We start from the raw sequence: 20,336 nt of genomic DNA on the forward strand, positions 1-20,336 counted from the left end.
AAAGGGCTGAACTGCATCAATGCTTCGTGTTTTCATTTTAAAAGAAATAAAATTGCATTTATGGATATGACATTACACCATTATTACTATAGATGAGATGTATAATAAGATATAAGATGTATCACGTGATTTTTAAGATATATTTATGATTTTTTTCGGAAACCAAATAAAAATTATTTCTATATTCAGTGACAAAAACACAAGTTTTAGCAGAACCGATATAAATGAACAGCACTCTCGGGATATGTATTACAAAAGATACAGTATGTTTATGTTTTGTAAAATTGTATTATATAAGAAATTAAATAAGTTTTTTTAAGCAGATTATTTAATATGTAAAGATTATTATATGAATATTCGGAGGTATTATTAGGAACACCGGATTTCACTTCCTCATACGTCATCATCCTGCGCCGACGCGTCACTGCCAATGTGTGGAATCGAACGCGCTGAAAGTTGCTTTAAGTGCTGATTGACAAACCGTTCATTTGAAAATAAATATAATAAATGTGTTAACTGATGTTTGGTTCATGTCTTTTTCGATTTTGTGTTTTATTTATTTGAAAAACTCTGCTTGAGAACTTTATTGTGCGACTTGTCTGCTGCGCACGTGGACAGATTCAGCATGGACTCCAGCAGAAGGTTTGTTTTCGCTTCTGTTTCTGTGTTAAATTTGTGATTCGATCACCTGTGTACGAGATTTCTGAACTTAAATGACTTAAAGACACACACACACACACACTGAGTCAGAGTCAACGGTTTGTCTTTACACAGTTCAGAGCAAGCGTCAGAACAGCCAGGGCATGTTTTCAGTCGTAACTACGATGCTAATGTTTCTAAAAAGTAATGGAAGTTTATAGCTACCAGTTTAGCATCAAGCAAAACGCATGTTTAATCTCACACACACACACACACACACACACTCCTCAAACTCTACAGAATCTATACAAATGAACCAAAAGCATAGACAATGTGTGAGAAGTAATCTGAATAATAAAATAGTTCCACGTGTCAGTGATGTGTGTAAGTAGATTAAGTCTTAATTAATTAGTTATTATGAATATTGTTGAGTTAATAACAGAGTTCTTTGTCTTTCCACAGGAAACGTGTTAAAGTGGCTGCAGAGCTGGTGGATGATGAAGAAGAAGAGCTTTCTCCTGATGAGGAGAACATCATTAGTGCCAGTGAGGACGAGGTGAAAGACACACACACACTGAGTCAGAGTCAACAGTTTGTCTTTCCTAGGTTTAAAAACCCGAACCATCAGAGGTTACGAATGTACAGCGTTTTAAAAAATGAACCCTTTGCGAAAGATCTCCATTAAAGGGGAACTGAAGTCATTTTTAAACTTGCTTTATTTCTTAATTAACGTGTTATTCAATTACACTTTCGGTTTTAGTAACCTTATATCGTGACTCGTATTGGCAACTAATTGCAATTAAATATTATACTTATTCGTTTTTTAGCCGTGTTGAATTTAGTTCGTTTGGTCCACGGCAGGCGTCGCTGATCCGCGCGATCTTCACGAGACTTGTGCGAGACTTCGAAACGTGAAGAAGTGTCAGCCAGGTGTCAGTGCCGCCATTTTGAAAACTGTTTTCCAAACGAAATATTGCACAAAAACGAGTTTAAATGACGATTACTGCCTACTTTTTTCAAACTTTCCTGATTGCTATCAAAACAAACAAAACTTACGGCTTGATTACATCAGCATTCGAAAGAGGGCGCGCGCGTCTTTTGACAACGTTGGCAGATGTTGGCCGCTTTGATCTCCGCTGTAGGTTTTACTTCCGTCCTACGATGTCTCACGCAGGTCTCAACGAATCTCGTTTACGGCCGTTGCTTTGACATATGGACTGATATATTACGGAGCATATTTCAAACACTCATAACTTGCTATAGCAGCGACAAAATCGCGATCAAAAATGCATTCCTACATTTAAAGGAATACTCCAGAGCGAAATGCTTTTTAGGTCTATTTTCACATTATTGGGAGGGCATACGTTGAGTTGCTACCACAATCACATCAATCGGATGTGTTTTGAGAATTCGTTTTTTGTGATTTCAACCGGAAAGCGCTAACACGGCAGTGCGCGGGGCGTGTCTTTTTGCCGATACAAAACGCTAGTTTTAAAACCATTGCAAAGCTCAAAACAACATAACAGTTCTGTGGAAGTAAGTAGAGGGTTCCTACAAACAAAACGAAGTGTCCCTGGCTCTGCAAGTGCACGGACAGTGTGTGTAGAAGAGTAAATACAAAGCCAGTGACCTTACCTGACATTGGTCTTCCTCAGACGCCATCTTCATGGGACAGTCCGTAAAAGTCGAGTGCCAAGTGCAGAGCCCGTCCCGCTGGAAATGCACAATTGTAAAGAGTCAATATTGAGAGTAACCACAAGTGCCTCTAAAATCACTGAATCATTGAAAAGGATCCCTCCACCCCTGCACAGGCACTCTCAGGTGATCATGTCAGGGCAAAATTGGCCTTTGGTTATTTACTCTTTACATTAATGTTATAGAAAACATATTGCTCTCAATGGCACATTTTGCCCATGTTCAGGGTGGAAAATAAAAAAGATTCGAGTAAGACAAGCCAAATTGGTGTTTTTAAAAAGAAGGGATCATGGAGAATAAAGAAAAAAATATTTTAAAAAATCTGCGCACATTCCCACAAGGTGTTACGATGCTCTGAAAATGACATCCAAAATGATTTGTCAGACTTGTGAGGTCTTCTGTTCAAACACTGATAGAGTTCCCTTTCTGTTTATTGCTTTTTTTGAGAGTGTTTCTACTTATCTCAATAAGGGAAAAAAATCAAGAGCCTATGTTGGGTAAAAATATGTCTTCTGAAGGCCTAAACAGAGCACAGCCAAAAACTCCAATAAAATTTTGATCATCTTTGAGGGAGTGCTATGACCATGCAGGATCATCCAGACCAAAAATGACAGTTTTGCTACATACTATTCCTATTTATGTACCAGCATGCAAAATTTGAGCCTCCTACATGGTTTAGTTCTTGAGCTATGGGCTTGTGAACTTTGACAAAAAAAAAGAGTCTGAGCAAAATTGACCCCCCCCCCTTCCACCAGTAAAACTGGCTGTAACATAGAAAGTATACATCTTACATTCAAATAAATTTACAGTGTTTCTCCGAGGTAACATGGGCACATCTGGTGATTTTTTTTTTTTCAGAATTTTTTGAGACCTAAGTGCGCGGGCCCCGGTTGAATTGATGTGGAATGACCCATTATTTTTTTAGGTAATATACTTGCTGCTGTTTCGTTTCTGCACTACACTGAGCCCAAAGCAACGAAATCTCGTTCTGATGTGTATTGTTTGCAGATCTGAATGACACAGTCCAAGTCTGAGAATTTTATAATAAAAAAAATTGCCTTCAGTTCTCCTTTAAAATCATCATTCTACAACCCCGATTCCAAAAAAGTTGGGACAAAGTACAAATTGTAAATAAAAACGGAATGCAATAATTTACAAATCTCAAAAACTGATATTGTATTCACAATAGAACATAGACAACATATCAAATGTCAAAAGTGAGACATTTTGAAATTTCATGCCAAATATTGGCTCATTTGAAATTTCATGACAGCAACACATCTCAAAAAAGTTGGGACAGGGGCAATAAGAGGCTGGAAAAGTTAAAGGTACAAAAAAGGAACAGCTGGAGGACCAAATTGCAACTCATTAGGTCAATTGGCAATAGGTCATTAACATGACTGGGTATAAAAAGAGCATCTTGGAGTGGCAGCGGCTCTCAGAAGTAAAGATGGGAAGAGGATCACCAATCCCCCTAATTCTGCGCCGACAAATAGTGGAGCAATATCAGAAAGGAGTTCGACAGTGTAAAATTGCAAAGAGTTTGAACATATCATCATCTACAGTGCATAATATCATCAAAAGATTCAGAGAATCTGGAAGAATCTCTGTGCGTAAGGGTCAAGGCCGGAAAACCATACTTGGTGCCCGTGATCTTCGGGCCCTTAGACGGCACTGCATCACATACAGGCATGCTTCTGTATTGGAAATCACAAAATGGGCTCAGGAATATTTCCAGAGAACATTATCTGTGAACACAATTCACAATTCACCGTGCCATCTGCCGTTGCCAGCTAAAACTCTATAGTTCAAAGAAGAAGCCGTATCTAAACATGATCCAGAAGCGCAGACGTCTTCTCTGGGCCAAGGCTCATTTAAAATGGACTGTGGCAAAGTGGAAAACTGTTCTGTGGTCAGACGAATCAAAATTTGAAGTTCTTTATGGAAATCAGGGACGCCGTGTCATTCGGACTAAAGAGGAGAAGGACGACCCAAGTTGTTATCAGCGCTCAGTTCAGAAGCCTGCATCTCTGATGGTATGGGGTTGCATTAGTGCGTGTGGCATGGGCAGCTTACACATCTGGAAAGACACCATCAATGCTGAAAGGTATATCCAGGTTCTAGAGCAACATATGCTCCCATCCAGACGACGTCTCTTTCAGGGAAGACCTTGCATTTTCCAACATGACAATGCCAAACCACATACTGCATCAATTACAGCATCACGGCTGCGTAGAAGAAGGGTCCGGGTACTGAACTGGCCAGCCTGCAGTCCAGATCTTTCACCCATAGAAAACATTTGGCGCATCATAAAATGGAAGATACGACAAAAAAGACCTAAGACAGTTGAGCAACTAGAATCCTACATTAGACAAGAATGGGTTAACATTCCTATCCCTAAACCTGAGCAACTTGTCTCCTCAGTCCCCAGACGTTTACAGACTGTTGTAAAGAGAAAAGGGGATGTCTCACAGTGGGAAACATGGCCTTGTCCCAACTTTGAGATGTGTTGTTGTCATGAAATTTAAAATCACCTAATTTTTCTCTTTAAATGATACATTTTCTCAGTTTAAACATTTGATATGTCATCTATGTTCTATTCTGAATAAAATATGGAATTTTGAAACTTCCACATCATTGCATTCCGTTTTTATTTACAATTTGTACTTTGTCCCAACTTTTTTGGAATCGGGGTTGTACACAAAACACAGACTTCAGTTAGTTAGACTTAATACACAATAATGACTCAGAAGATCTCATCTCATTATCTCTAGCCGCTTTATCCTTCTACAGGGTCGCAGGCGAGCTGGAGCCTATCCCAGCTGACTACGGGCGAAAGGCGGGGTACACCCTGGACAAGTCGCCAGGTCATCACAGGGCTGACACATAGACACAGACAACCATTCACACTCACATTCACACCTACGGTCAATTTAGAGTCACCAGTTAACCTAACCTGCATGTCTTTGGACTGTGGGGGAAACCGGAGCACCCGGAGGAAACCCACGCGGACACGGGGAGAACATGCAAACTCCACACAGAAAGGCCCTCGCCGGCCCCGGGGCTCGAACCCAGACCTTCTTGCTGTAAGGCGACAGCGCTAACCACTACACCACCGTGCCGCCGACTCAGAAGATGACGCGTATATTTTTTCATTATCCCCCTTCTTCGACAACGTCAGGGTGCTGGGGGTGTTGTCATGGTGATGAAATTCAGTTTATATGTACACACTTTTTTTCAAAAAGCTAGTAATTATGATTATAAAGATGATTCCTTTTGAAATATCTTGATACAGAAATATTTTGATGATTATGTGGAACACTCGCTGGGTTATTTATCGGCAAGATAAATACTTTTAGTTGACCGTTTCCTCATTGCTTAAATGGCTTCAGCTTTAGATTCATTTCCGTTCAAGACATGTTGAATGAGGGTACCTGAGAATTCATGTGACCGACGTGAACAAGCGAGATTTGTATCTGTGGCCGCAGGAAAGCTGGGTGAGCTTAGCTGATGATGTTAAACAGTCACGGTGTTTGATTTAAAGTTTTATGCTGAGCTTTCAACCCAGGAACAACTTCTGTAAATTTGGACATTAGGATGTATGTATTTGTATAACTGTGTGTGTGTGTGTGTGTGTGTGTGTGTGCACGCAGGATGACAGCAATGATGACAGGAAACACGCTAAACTCCTGGAGGCCATCAGCTCTCTGGGAGGAAAGAGAAGGTCAGTGTGAATTTCTGACCGCTGTGTTCTAATCTAGCTGAGATCAGCAATGGACAGACGGTGGTTGTCATGGTAACGCGTCATCCTGTCCTCAGGAGGATGCACGCAGAGAGATCGGAGGCTAGTCTACAGGTATCGGAGTTCTCGGTGAACGTAGAGGGAGCGGGAGAGAAGATCAAGCTCTCGGACCTGCTGTGTTCTGTGGAGAAAACACCTGGAGTGCCGAACAAGACCAAAAAACAGCTGAGGAACCTGGAGAACTCAAAAGAGACACTGGAGCTCCCGCTGAGCCGCCAGCAGACCGAGAAAGTGCGTGATTCACACACAGTGCAGCCACAGGGGTGCCAATACTCCCCCCCCCCCCCCCCCCCTTTTTTTTTATGGGTCATCGAGAGAGTGCTTGCACTTTAAACATTTAAATGGCAGCAGTGTTTCAGGAACTTGCATCATTAATAGTAATAATAAAATTAAATTAATTTAATTGGCTTGTAGAGACAAGTCCCTCCCACTCTACATTCTCATTGGTCACCTCAGAAAGCTCGCTGTAAGTTTTGCCCTGAAGCTTGTTTTGAGTGTGGTTATGTTTTAAAGAAAAAAAAGGCTTTATCTTTGTGTGTGTGTGTGTGTGTGTATATACACCCACAGATCCAGAGGGGTGTGGCCTACAAGCACAGCAGGAAGGAGGTGTCCCGCTGGGAGAGTGTCATCACACAGAACCAGAAGGCTGAGCAGATCATCTTCCCTCTGAATCAGGAAGCAGCCGGACCCAAACGGGTGGAGCAGGTGGTGTCGGGATGGAAGGTGATGTTTCCTGAGAAATAAATGAGTTACATGTTTTATCGTTATCACAATAATTATCATAATGAATCTATTTTTCATAAACATAACTGGTAAAATATAAAATATTTATATATTTAGTTAACATAATGTATCATACAGTTTATATATAAAATTATATATTTATAAGTTTGTAATTAAAATATATATTTTTTTTCTCTCTCTTGGCATATGAATCTCTCTCTCTCTCTCTCTCTCTCTCTCTCTCCCTCTCTCTCTCAGGCTCAGACTCCTCTGGAGCAGCAGATCTTCAGTCTCCTGCACAGTAATAATCAGCCGATCGTTGACCCCGTGTTGACCCCTGTGGAGGAGGCATCAATCAGTGCCATGAGTCTGGAGGAGGTGAGCATCAGTCACTTCTAATGCCTGTAATGGCCTTTGGAGTTTAAGCCACGCCCCTACCAGAGTGGGCCACCAAATTCTGTGGCACTGTCTTAATTCCTGTCGGGCGGGACGGTGGGTGTTGGATGCTGGATTGTGAGTGGTGGATAGATGGTGGGTGTTGTGTGTTGGATGCTGGATTGTGAGTGGTGGATAGATGTTGGGTGATGGGTGTTGGATGCTGGATTGTGAGTGGTGGATAGATGGTGGGTGTTGTGTGTTGGATGCTGGATTGTGAGTGGTGGATAGATGGTGGGTGTTGTGTGTTGGATGCTGGATTGTGAGTGGTGGATAGATGGTGGGTGTTGTGTGATGGGTGTTGGGTGATGGGTGTTGGATGCTGGATTGTGAGTGGTGGATAGATGGTGGATGATGGGTGTTGGATGCTGGATTGTGAGTGGTGGATAGATGGTGGATGATGGGTGTTGGATGCTGGATTGTGAGTGGTGGATAGATGGTGGATGATGGGTGTTGGATGCTGGATTGTGAGTGGTGGATAGATGGTGGGTGATGGGTGTTGGATGCTGGATTGTGAGTGGTGGATAGATGTTGGGTGATGGGTGTTGGATGCTGGATTGTGAGTGGTGGATAGATGGTGGGTGTTGTGTGTTGGATGCTGGATTGTGAGTGGTGGATAGATGGTGGGTGTTGTGTGTTGGATGCTGGATTGTGAGTGGTGGATAGATGGTGGGTGTTGTGTGATGGGTGTTGGGTGATGGGTGTTGGATGCTGGATTGTGAGTGGTGGATAGATGGTGGATGATGGGTGTTGGATGCTGGATTGTGAGTGGTGGATAGATGGTGGATGATGGGTGTTGGATGCTGGATTGTGAGTGGTGGATAGATGGTGGATGATGGGTGTTGGATGCTGGATTGTGAGTGGTGGATAGATGGTGGGTGATGGGTGTTGGATGCTGGATTGTGAGTGGTGGATAGATGTTGGGTGATGGGTGTTGGATGCTGGATTGTGAGTGGTGGATAGATGGTGGGTGATGGGTGTTGGATGCTGGATTGTGAGTGGTGGATAGATGGTGGGTGATGGGTGCTGGATTGTGAGTGGTGGATAGATGGTGGGTGTTGGGTGATGGGTGTTGGATGCTGGATTGTGAGTGGTGGATAGATGTTGGGTGATGGGTGTTGGATGCTGGATTGTGAGTGGTGGATAGATGGTGGGTGTTGTGTGTTGGATGCTGGATTGTGAGTGGTGGATAGATGGTGGGTGTTGTGTGATGGGTGTTGGGTGATGGGTGTTGGATGCTGGATTGTGAGTGGTGGATAGATGGTGGATGATGGGTGTTGGATGCTGGATTGTGAGTGGTGGATAGATGGTGGGTGTTGGGTGATGGATGCTGGATTGTGAGTGGTGGATAGATGGTGGGTGTTGTGTGTTGGATGCTGGATTGTGAGTGGTGGATAGATGGTGGGTGTTGTGTGATGGGTGTTGGGTGATGGGTGTTGGATGCTGGATTGTGAGTGGTGGATAGATGGTGGATGATGGGTGTTGGATGCTGGATTGTGAGTGGTGGATAGATGGTGGGTGTTGGGTGATGGATGCTGGATTGTGAGTGGTGGATAGATGGTGGGTGTTGGGTGATGGATGCTGGATTGTGAGTGGTGGATAGATGGTGGGTGATGGGTGTTGGATGCTGGATTGTGAGTGGTGGATAGATGTTGGGTGATGGGTGTTGGATGCTGGATTGTGAGTGGTGGATAGATGGTGGGTGTTGTGTGTTGGATGCTGGATTGTGAGTGGTGGATAGATGTTGGGTGATGGGTGTTGGATGCTGGATTGTGAGTGGTGGATAGATGTTGGGTGATGGGTGTTGGATGCTGGATTGTGAGTGGTGGATAGATGGTGGGTGTTGTGTGTTGGATGCTGGATTGTGAGTGGTGGATAGATGTTGGGTGATGGGTGTTGGATGCTGGATTGTGAGTGGTGGATAGATGTTGGGTGATGGGTGTTGGATGCTGGATTGTGAGTGGTGGATAGATGGTGGGTGTTGTGTGTTGGATGCTGGATTGTGAGTGGTGGATAGATGTTGGGTGATGGGTGTTGGATGCTGGATTGTGAGTGGTGGATAGATGGTGGGTGTTGTGTGTTGGATGCTGGATTGTGAGTGGTGGATAGATGGTGGGTGTTGTGTGATGGGTGTTGGGTGATGGGTGTTGGATGCTGGATTGTGAGTGGTGGATAGATGGTGGATGATGGGTGTTGGATGCTGGATTGTGAGTGGTGGATAGATGGTGGGTGTTGGGTGATGGATGCTGGATTGTGAGTGGTGGATAGATGGTGGGTGTTGTGTGTTGGATGCTGGATTGTGAGTGGTGGATAGATGGTGGGTGTTGTGTGATGGGTGTTGGGTGATGGGTGTTGGATGCTGGATTGTGAGTGGTGGATAGATGGTGGATGATGGGTGTTGGATGCTGGATTGTGAGTGGTGGATAGATGGTGGGTGTTGGGTGATGGATGCTGGATTGTGAGTGGTGGATAGATGGTGGGTGTTGGGTGATGGATGCTGGATTGTGAGTGGTGGATAGATGGTGGGTGATGGGTGTTGGATGCTGGATTGTGAGTGGTGGATAGATGTTGGGTGATGGGTGTTGGATGCTGGATTGTGAGTGGTGGATAGATGGTGGGTGATGGGTGTTGGATGCTGGATTGTGAGTGGTGGATAGATGGTGGGTGATGGGTGCTGGATTGTGAGTGGTGGATAGATGGTGGGTGTTGGGTGATGGATGCTGGATTGTGAGTGGTGGATAGATGGTGGGTGATGGGTGTTGGATGCTGGATTGTGAGTGGTGGATAGATGTTGGGTGATGGGTGTTGGATGCTGGATTGTGAGTGGTGGATAGATGGTGGGTGATGGGTGTTGGATGCTGGATTGTGAGTGGTGGATAGATGGTGGGTGATGGGTGTTGGATGCTGGATTGTGAGTGGTGGATAGATGGTGGGTGTTGGGTGATGGGTGTTGGATGCTGGATTGTGAGTGGTGGATAGATGGTGGGTGTTGAATGACTTCTTGTGGGGGGGGAATTGGTGGTTTGTTAAAAATATTTCTTGTTTTGGTTTGCAGGCGAAGATCCGGCGTGCTGAGCTCCAGAAGGCGCGAGCACTGCAGTCCTATTACGAGGCCAAAGCTCGGAGAGAGAAAAAGATCAAGAGCAAGAAGTTGGTGGAGAAAATATTATAGTTAACAATAATAGTGGCGTTTGATCTGCTATATCGTTATACTGTAATTATCACCATAATTAATGTTTTACAAGGAAAAAAAATTAATTCAATTGAATTTCTCTCACACATGCTTTCTCTCTCTCTCTCTCTCTCTCTCTCTCTCTCTCTGTCAGGTATCATAAAGTGCAGAAGAAGGCTAAGCGTAAGGAATTCCTGAAGCAGTTTGATGAGATGATGAAGACGGATCCGACTGCGGCGCTGGACGAGTTGAAGAAGATGGAGCTGTCCCGGATGGAGGAGAGGATGTCCCTCAAACACCAGAACAGCGGCAAGTGGGCCAAGACCAAAGCCATCATGGCCAAATACGACGACTCGGTAAGAAGGGACGCGTGGGAAATCTCCATCACTGATTCGGTGTAGTTACCAGTTTACAGATTTCTCTTTTTTTCTCTCTCTCTTTTGATTGGTTTTACAAAGAATATTGTTTAAAGGAGTGATGTGTAATGTTTATCGCCCCCTGCTGCCTGTGAGGTGAATTGCAAATGCAGTGAAAATGTTTCCCAAAGCACTCATCGTATTCTCCTTTCTGATGAAACTGTGTGCGCACGCCATGATTGGTTGTTTTTTTTTTTTTAGGAAAAGGGGCGGAGACAAGCTGTTCTGTTCTGACTGGGGGTGGGGCTATTTTTTCAGGCCAGAAATAAATAAAACAAAAGTCTGAAATTGACAAGTTTATAATATTTTTAATTTATCTGGAAACTGATTGTTCCATGTGTGAAGATGCAGCGTGTTAAACTTTACACACTGCACCTTTAACATTGTTTATTCATTCGTTTATTTAATTTATTCATCCAGTTTCTTTTGTTATTAATTTTAATTGATTACATATTTGTATTTTTTATGGTTTTAATATTGTTAATGTTTTTTTTAAATATTCTTTCTTTTACCATATTCTAATTTGGAAGCAGTATATATATATTTTTTTTTTCTGTTCAGCAGAACATTTTATTTATTTGTTTTCTTTCTTCAACAAAGTTCTGTTAGTAATGCTATGTGCAGCAGCAGGACTGGGTGATTTAATGATCATAAAATAATTTTTCTCTCCTCCTCGTGTCTGTACAGCACACACTCAGGTTTCCTTTTTATCAGAGTGCTGAAGTATCACCCTGATTAATCGGCTCTCGTCCCTGTGTTCCATTCTTCAGGCCCGTAAGGCCATGCAGCAGCAGCTGGAGCTCAACAAGGACCTGACTCAGAAACTCATCGTGCCGTCAGATGATGACGAGGGAAAAGATGAGGAAGAGGCGAGCGCTCTCCCTGACTTCGTGAACGAGGCCGAGTCGGCGAGCGGCTCGGTGAACCCCTGGATGAGAGGCAAACTGAGCAGCGAGGGTCACGAGGTCACGACGGATCCTGACACCACGAATACAGAGGAACCAGCAAGCATCCTGCGAGAGGAAGAGGAACAAGAGGAAGAGGAGGAGAACGAGGAAGAGCAGCTGCTGAGGCACTTTGAGACGAAACGGAAGCTGAGGCAGAATGAGGAAGATGGTCTGGTCTCGGTCACACAGCAGGAGGAAGGCGGTACGTACTCACTGCTCACTGTGACTTTGCTCATGTCTCCATTTTGACTCGCAGGGGCGTGGCTTAACATTTGAAGGCAGAGTTGTCTGTTTGTTAAGATGATGCTAAACTGTGAGCGTTGGTTGGACGCCATTGTGTGTTAAATGAACTTCATGTTCAACAGCACTCTTGAATTTTGAATTCTGTAATCTGATTGGCCAGAAGGCGTTGAGTCATTTCCTGAAGTGGTGCAGCTACAAATCACACGTTTATATTAATATGCTCATGTTTCTATAGCAACAGCTCATTCACACACTGGTGTCTACATAACAGATTTATGAACACTTGATACGTTGAAGAGACGTTTATGTAACATTTCTGGGAGGAGTCTCCAGCGTCTGCGTAACTTTTATGATGTCTTCAGGACAGAGGAGTTTGTTTATTATGTAAATGATCCGACTCCTTCATGATTATTTGCAGGGTTTAGTGTGTTAACGAGTTCATAAGCTGTGTACAGTCTCTCTCTCTCTCTCTCACACACACACACACACACACACACACACACATGTGCGCGCGCAGCTGGTGTTGGTATCTGAGGTGTTGAAGATGATCACTGCTGTAATGTAACACTCTAATAAAGTGCTTCTCATTTATTATCCAGCAGTTCGGAGTCACTCAACTGCTGAAATCTCATCTCAGGTTACACGGATTAGCCCCTGTTGCTATGGTAACGGAACTAACTTTTGGCCAAGTATCTGATGTAATAAAGAGGAACGTGGTGATCACTTCCCCAGCACATGAGCCAGATGATATATGAATCTCCACTGAATGACAGAAGCGTTTTGAACTCTCCGATAATACCTGGAAGCCCCGCCCCTTCCTCTGTCTCACTTCTGTTGGTGTGTAAAGGTGGCCACTTGGATGGTATACAGTAAACAGGATCTGTTTTTGATGCCGGGCAGCGCATGACATTTGATACAACAGACTCTGGCTTGGTCTTAACCGTTTCTACAAACGGATGTTTATATAAGCGATTTGTACAACTGTATTGAAAATGTGGTGCATGTTTACTGTATTTTAACTCCGCCCCCTTTCTGGAACTGTTCGTTATTCCTGTTTGGCACTTTAATGATCACGATTGCATGATCTGTGTGGTTTCTGTGCTGAATTATTGACATCTCTGATCTTTCCGCAGGAGCACAGGAGGACTCTGAGAAAACGGCGAGAGAGGAAAAGGAGGAGGAAGAGCAAGAAGAGGTCGTGTCTGAATTCAACTCCCTGTTTAATAGGCTGATGAAGAGCGCTCGAACGCCCACAGAGCCGCCGCCGGGCAAAGCTGGTCAGACGCAAAAGGCGGAGCTTGTGCATGAAGAGGAGGGGCTTCTGGATGAGGGGCTGGTCCATGCTCGCACCATGGAGGACCTGGAGGCTCTGGAGCATGATGGGATTGTGGAAGAGATGGCGGTGTCTGTTTCACACGCTGCTGGCTCGGACACAGCGTCTGAGCCACACAGCACGAAGAAGAAGAAGGAAATCGACCCGAGCGAAGTGCTCACTAAAGACGCCGCCGTGATTAAAGTGGCGCTGGCGCCGACGCTGGTGGAGGGAGACGAGGGAGAGGAAGAGGAGGTGAGTGAAGGAATGAAGACTCCTTTTATGTTTTCTACTTTTCCTCAAAGCCGTCGAGTGAGAGTCACACAGAACTCTCTCTCTCTCTCTCTCTCTCTCTCTCTCTCTCTCTCTCTCTGTCTTTCTCTGTTTCAGTGAAGAGCTCAAATTTACGATGTTTTTCAGATTATAATCCGATTTCAGCAGGAATCAGATTTTTCGAGAATCTGTGGAAACAACCTGCTGCTCTTCTATTAGTATACATGCATTCATTCATTTAGCAATAATAGGGTGGCACGGTGGTGTAGTGGTTAGCGCTGTCGCCTCACAGCAAGAAGGTCCGGGTTCGAGCCCCGTGGCCGGTGAGGGCCTTTCTGTGTGGAGTTTGCATGTTCTCCCCGTGTCCGCGTGGGTTTCCTCCGGGTGCTCCGGTTTCCCCCACAGTCCAAAGACATGCAGGTTAGGTTAACTGGTGACTCTAAATTGAGCGTAGGTGTGAATGTGAGTGTGAATGGTTGTCTGTGTCTATGTGTCAGCCCTGTGATGACCTGGCGACTTGTCCAGGGTGAACCCCGCCTTTCACCCGTAGTCAGCTGGGATAGGCTCCAGCTCGCCTGCGACCCTGTAGAACAGGATAAAGCGGCTACAGATAATGGATGGATTAATAATAATAATAATAATAATAAGTAATGAATGTCAAATAATTCAATAATGTGAAAAATTAAGATGCTTGCTGATTTGGATCCTTTTTTTGGATGCTAGAAACAGCCAATCAGAGTTGAGTCGGTCTTTATCGTCACATGAAGAGGTTCGGCAGAGACTGTTTTTAAAACGCATTAACATTTAACTATAAAATAAATTCTTTTGAGGGTTTTTTCATCTCATCTCATTATCTCTAGCCGCTTTATCCTTCTACAGGGTCGCAGGCAAGCTGGATCCTATCCCAGCTGACTACGGGCGAAAGGCGGGGTTCACCCTGGACAAGTCGCCAGGTCATCACAGGGCTGACACATAGACACAGACAACCATTCACACTCACATTCACACCTACGCTCAATTTAGAGTCACCAGTTAACCTAACCTGCATGTCTTTGGACTGTGGGGGAAACCGGAGCACCCGGAGGAAACCCACGCGGACACGGGGAGAACATGCAAACTCCGCACAGAAAGGCCCTCGCCGGCCCCGGGGCTCGAACCCAGGACCTTCTTGCTGTGAGGCGACAGCGCTAACCACTACACTGAGGGGGTTTTTTTTAAGGAAAAAATCTTTAAAAACTTTTTCTTTATCTGATTAACGCGTGTATAATATTAACCTGGGAGCTTTTGTTTAACACCAAAATAATCGGAAAATTAAAATAGAGGCAGGTAGAAAAAGTTTGCAATTTAAACTTATAATAAATATTTATCCAGAAATTTTGTCCAAAAAAAATTAAGCAATAATGTTGCTCGGGGAATTTTCACTTGATAAGGAATTTTTAAAAGAAGGATTATGTTGAAAAACGTGCTGTATGGGTTGTTTGTTTTGTGTGTTTTTTGGATGGTGTTTTTTGCATTTGTAACTCCGCCTCCTTTTCCAGGACTGCACTATTCCTCTTCGTGGGTTTGGTTTGCTGCTGTTATGCATCTTCTCTTATTTTCCTTGACCAAATTTTTAGCATTTTGTGGGGGTTTATTTCTGCTTCTGTCTTCAGACTTTCAGATATCTGATTAAACGTGTATAATGTTAACCCGAGAGCTTCTGTTTTATGCCAGAATAATCATAAAATTAAAATGGAGGCAGGTAGAAAAGATTGTGATTTTAAAATAAAAACTTGCATTACATTTTTCACTCCAGTAACATTAAGTCAGTTGTATGTTAACCGAGATGAACGTTGTCTACTGAATAAATTATTCACTAAATCTAAACTCGATAATCCAGGATCATTTCATTAAGCCCAGCTATTTTGCTTCAGTTTCTGATCCACAACCGAAGCGAATCGTAAACCTTTTGTAATTCCATCAGACGGAAACAAAGTGCAGGAGAAATGATTCTGCTGTCGGACACAGCGGGGAAAATTTGGTCCAATTTAAGAGAAAATATAATGTAGAGTTTACATACAAATATGTAGTTTTTCTTTAAAGTGTGATTTCGTTTATAGTAAAATTCATTTCAACAAATCTCTAATCTAGTTTGAATTAAACACAACTGATGTCATATTGACGTGACTCAGTTACAACTCATGTAACGTTAACTCGACTCAGTCGTACACGGCACCAGTGCACATGTGGTTATACACAATCAGGTACTTTTCCTCAGTGCAGTAAAAACACAACCCATATACAATCTCAACATTTCTAAAACAATACAAACAAATTACGCTAAATAAAAAAAAAAACTGGCCTTAAATTACAAAAACATGAGTTTGTTATAAGCTTTTGGGATCGATGATTGATTTTTTAAATTTTTTTTCAATTATCAATCATCAGAAAATATTCCTGTGATTACTGATCTCTATCTTCTTTAGATAGAAATACAGATGAACCCTGAATTATCCAAACTGCTCAGATTTATCGGTGCTCAGTGTCGTATAAGGAAGTGCCACTAGGTGGCGCTGTGTTAGCTGCCTGATTGTGAACAAGCTAAATGAGAAACGATGCTACAGAATCTTTCGCCCCCTTGTGGTCTCTGAAATGTGCCTCAGGAATGGATAAAATCACTGATCGGTATTTTTTCTGACATTCCTGCTTCGTCCATGGCTTGTTCTTGGAGATCGTGTCTGCTTTAAGAATGTGTTCGTTTTGCCTTTAAAACCATTTTAAATTCTTTTCTGTGTTTTGTTTTAATGAAAATTTCTTACACTTTTTTTTCTGTCGTGTATTTTCCATCATGCTGCTTCCTGACCTTTAATGGCTGATTTTGTTTGCAGTAATGTTTTATTCTCGTTGTGTAATTTATTTATATGTTGTCCAATTGGAGTAAAAAAAGTTGCCATGTCATTCGCTGCCGGATTGCAGTATCTGATGCATCACGTGTGCGAGTATCAGCCTCGACAGGTGAGTTCTAGCTTCAGTTAGAGGAAATGATCTGCTCCTGATCTTCACTGATGGAAAGCACCGAGTCTGGATTAATAACCTCTGACACTCCTTTCAGACGAGCTCGGCTATTATTAGCTGGTTTTGTGGAAAGCTACCCTCGTGGGGTGGAGTTGTGGTTTTTTTTTTAAAGTTATTTTTGTGTGCGTATGCATGTTTGTTTATCTTTTGTATTGATCATCTTTTTGTTTCAGTTTTCTCTTTTCCAGTTTATCTGTTGCACCATTTCTCTTTTCCGGTTTATCTCTTTCAGTTTATTTTTCATCTTGTCTTCTTTCATAAAACTGATTCTGATTCTTTTTTTTTTTTTTAAACTTTCTTGCAGTTTTGAAATTAAACCAAAACCATCTTGATTAAAAAAGTGAGAAATCTCATCTGACTGAACGCTTTGTCTTTGCTTTAGGGCCCGTCGGCGCAGATGTCCATCATTAAAGAGGCCTTCGCAGGAGACGACGTCATCTCTGACTTCCTGAAAGACAAAAAGAAACAGGAAGAGGCGGGGCAACCTAAAGTGGTGGACCTAACCCTGCCCGGTTGGGGAGAGTGGGGCGGAGTCGGGCTCAAGCCTTCCCGACGCAAACGCAGGAAGTGAGACATACAGGAAGTTTAATGCGTCGTCGTTTTTACATTTATTGTTTGGATATTCGTCGAATTGTACAGATATGGTTACCATGGTTACGTCGGGGGGGAATCTGAAAAGACGTTCAGTAAAAAAGAAAAGTAGCATTTTTTTTTAATTATTATTATTCGACACAAAATTAACCAGTGATGTTAAGGAAACTTGTGCAAATCAGATGTAAAACTTACTGAGATTTAAAGTATTTGCACCCCAGCTCAGTTTAATTGATAATGCAAATTTTATAATTTTTATTTATTTATTTTTTCCACATTGAAGAAAATGTGAGTTTGTGATTGTTGTAGTGTTCTCTGAGTGTGTCCATCATTTGACTCTGACAGAGACGGGAACTGGAACAGGGTATGGATGGTTCTAGATGTGGGATCAGTGACCATGTGGTTTTGTTTTAGGTTTCGGCTGAAACCTCCTCCTGCTGCTCCGAGAAAAGACCACAAGCTTCCAGCAGTGATTATCTCTGAGAAGAGGAACTCGTCCGTGGCGTTACATCAGGTAGCTTGCAGTTTGGAGAGGATGTGGTGTTGCACAGACACTTTAAAGAACAGCAAGAAAATTAGAGGAACTGTGAACGAATAAATAAATCAGATTAATGACATAATGCTCTCCATTTCATTTTAATAAACACTGATCATTCTAAATGTCTTTATCAAACCAAAACACCACCATCAACGCGCTCTCTCTCTCTCTCTCTCTCTCTCTCTCTCTCTCTGTAGGTGAGCCAGTTGCCGTTCCCGTTCCAGGACAGCGCTCAGTTCGAGACGTGTATCCGTTCTCCCATGGGTCAGACGTGGAACACGCAGAACACTGTCAAGAAACTCACCGCACCCAGAGTGGTGACCAAACTGGGCTCCATCATCGAGCCGCTGAGGAAAGAGGACTTCCTGCCGGAGGAGAAGAGCGCTGGAGTGCTGAAGAAGCAGCCGCAGATCGTCCTGGAAGAGAAGGGCGGGAAAGCAGGGAGGGGTGGGGGTGGGGCTAGGAGAACACAACAGAAGAAGAAGAAAAAATAGAAGAATAGTGGAGTGACTTTAATCAAGATGATTACATGACTTTGTATGACCTTTGGACTCAAATCGTCTTTAATGCGAGATGATGGTTAACGAGTGACTTTTGACTTTATAAAGGAGAGAATTAGAAGTGAAAGTGGACTGATTTAATGAAATGAGAAACTTGTTGAAGATATAGTGTCGTTGTTTTTGCCATGTTCTCTCTGACACGTCTCGCGTGTGACTTGAACTGTTCGTTCTTGTTCTGTATAAAGATAATTTCTGTCCTGATAAACTGGTATTGAGCCCAACGTTTCTCTAGAGATGTGTATCGACTTCTGCTTTGGATTGAGGAACTGGTTTGATTTTGTAAAAAAGGAACCGATTGATTTTTCTTAATCGAACCAGTTTGGTGATGCAGGAAGCCTTGATTTCGCAGCTCTGTGGAGAACACAGGAAAGGGCTCGGCTCGATGTCCTCACATCCTCCGACCCAACCGCCAGCATGTTATCTGTTTAACTTCTCCATGGTGGTGATGTTCGGCTTGTTTATTAACAAAGAATAAAGGGCAGATCTCCTAATCTGATATACAGCACCAGTCAAAAGTTTACACACCCTTTCTAATTCAGCGTTTTGTTTTTATTAATTAAGTCACTTCATGTCTTAAAGTAACGATGGACGTCGTTCCTCTTTACTCAGTTGTTCGGTTCTTGATGTAATATGGATTACTGCAGTTGTGGTGTTGAATAGGGCTGGTTTTTAGAGTATATTTATTATTTACTGTTTGATCCCAAATACATTAAGAAAGCAAGAGACTTGTCCACTAATTACCTTTTGACGAGGCACCTGTTAATTGAAAAGCGTTCCAGGTGACTCCCTCATGAAGCTGGTTAAGAGAATGACAATAGTGTACAAAGCGTCATCGAGGTAAACACTGATACGCTGAAAAATATTAAACGTTTTGTTTTCTTTAACACTTTTTTCCTTTAACATGTAATTCCATACATGTTCCAGATGTTATTTCATAGTTTTGATGTATTCAGTATTGTCAAAAAGAGACAGAATAACCTAGGTTTTTCGTATCAATGAGTAGGGGTGTACAAACTTTTTTGCCTCTTGCTGCAGCTGTAGATTAAAGTACAAGGATATAGTGTGGGGGGGGGGGGGGGGGGGGTTTCTCCCCTTTAGGTTAGTTATAAGATAATCTTATAAGAGCGGGTACAGTATGATAGGAGAAGATAACAACAGGTCTACAGCACTTGAAACTCAAAACCAGCGTGAACACTTCAGCATGTGACTGTTGTGACAGCCGTGAAATCCTGCCAAAGAACTGGAAGGGTTTTGTGAAATTAGACAGCCAGCATGTTGTAATGAGAACAAACATTGTTTATAGTTATATTTAACATGCGTTAATGTTCATTGCTCTTCTCACTAACGTTAAAGCAGCTATAAGCAGTTCAAAATCAGGTTTAGTTCATTTAGTGGCCTTTTAATACACTTACTCTCCACCCATCAAAGACAACTTAATTATAATACTAATAAATTATTCCATGAAATCGAGTCGTACGTGAGCTGACAGCCAATGAGGTGCGTAACACTGAGTTGTCTACAATCCATGTACGGCGAGATTAAGTGGAATAACTTTTTATTCTAGCAACATTCTCTGGATTTTGAGAAACAGCATTTTTTTTAATTCAATAAATAAAAACTTTATTTAAAAAAAGTCTGAGAAAATCATTTCCGCTTAGAATGTAAACAAACCGGTGAAATAACAGGAGCAATTTGTGAAAAATGCAATAATAATAATTCTTGAAAAATAAAGATGCGTTCTTACCATCAAATACTTTTATTCCATATTTTGCTGCTTTTTTTTTTTGTAATTTTTGGGGTTTTGTTTTCAAGTAGAGTTTTTATTTTGTCCTTGGTTGGTTCAGCAACACGCTCCGCCATTTTGTTTTTCTCTAGTCACAGTATATGAGCTGATATCCTAGTAGTAGAGTAGCCGATCAGAGCGCACGATTGCTCA

The 20,336-nt window shown here is 42.6% G+C and overlaps 1 protein-coding gene across 1 annotated transcript; it reads left to right on the forward strand.

Moving 5' to 3' along the window:
* The first annotated feature begins 390 nt into the window (after positions 1-390).
* Positions 391-18,633, forward strand: si:dkey-251i10.3 (uncharacterized protein LOC553498 homolog). The gene is made up of 13 exons (XM_060912966.1): positions 391-642; positions 1,102-1,195; positions 5,988-6,058; positions 6,154-6,367; positions 6,704-6,859; positions 7,118-7,237; positions 10,350-10,444; positions 10,621-10,822; positions 11,653-12,031; positions 13,206-13,639; positions 17,094-17,278; positions 17,717-17,816; positions 18,038-18,633. Exons 1-13 carry the CDS (start codon positions 626-628, stop codon positions 18,332-18,334), a joined length of 2,364 nt encoding a protein of 787 aa, XP_060768949.1. The 5' UTR covers positions 391-625; the 3' UTR covers positions 18,335-18,633.
* Positions 18,634-20,336: the final 1,703 nt, after the last annotated feature.

The sequence above is a fragment of the Neoarius graeffei genome, chromosome 28 (assembly GCF_027579695.1).
Source record: "Neoarius graeffei isolate fNeoGra1 chromosome 28, fNeoGra1.pri, whole genome shotgun sequence".
In the NCBI taxonomy this organism is placed as follows: domain Eukaryota; kingdom Metazoa; phylum Chordata; class Actinopteri; order Siluriformes; family Ariidae; genus Neoarius; species Neoarius graeffei.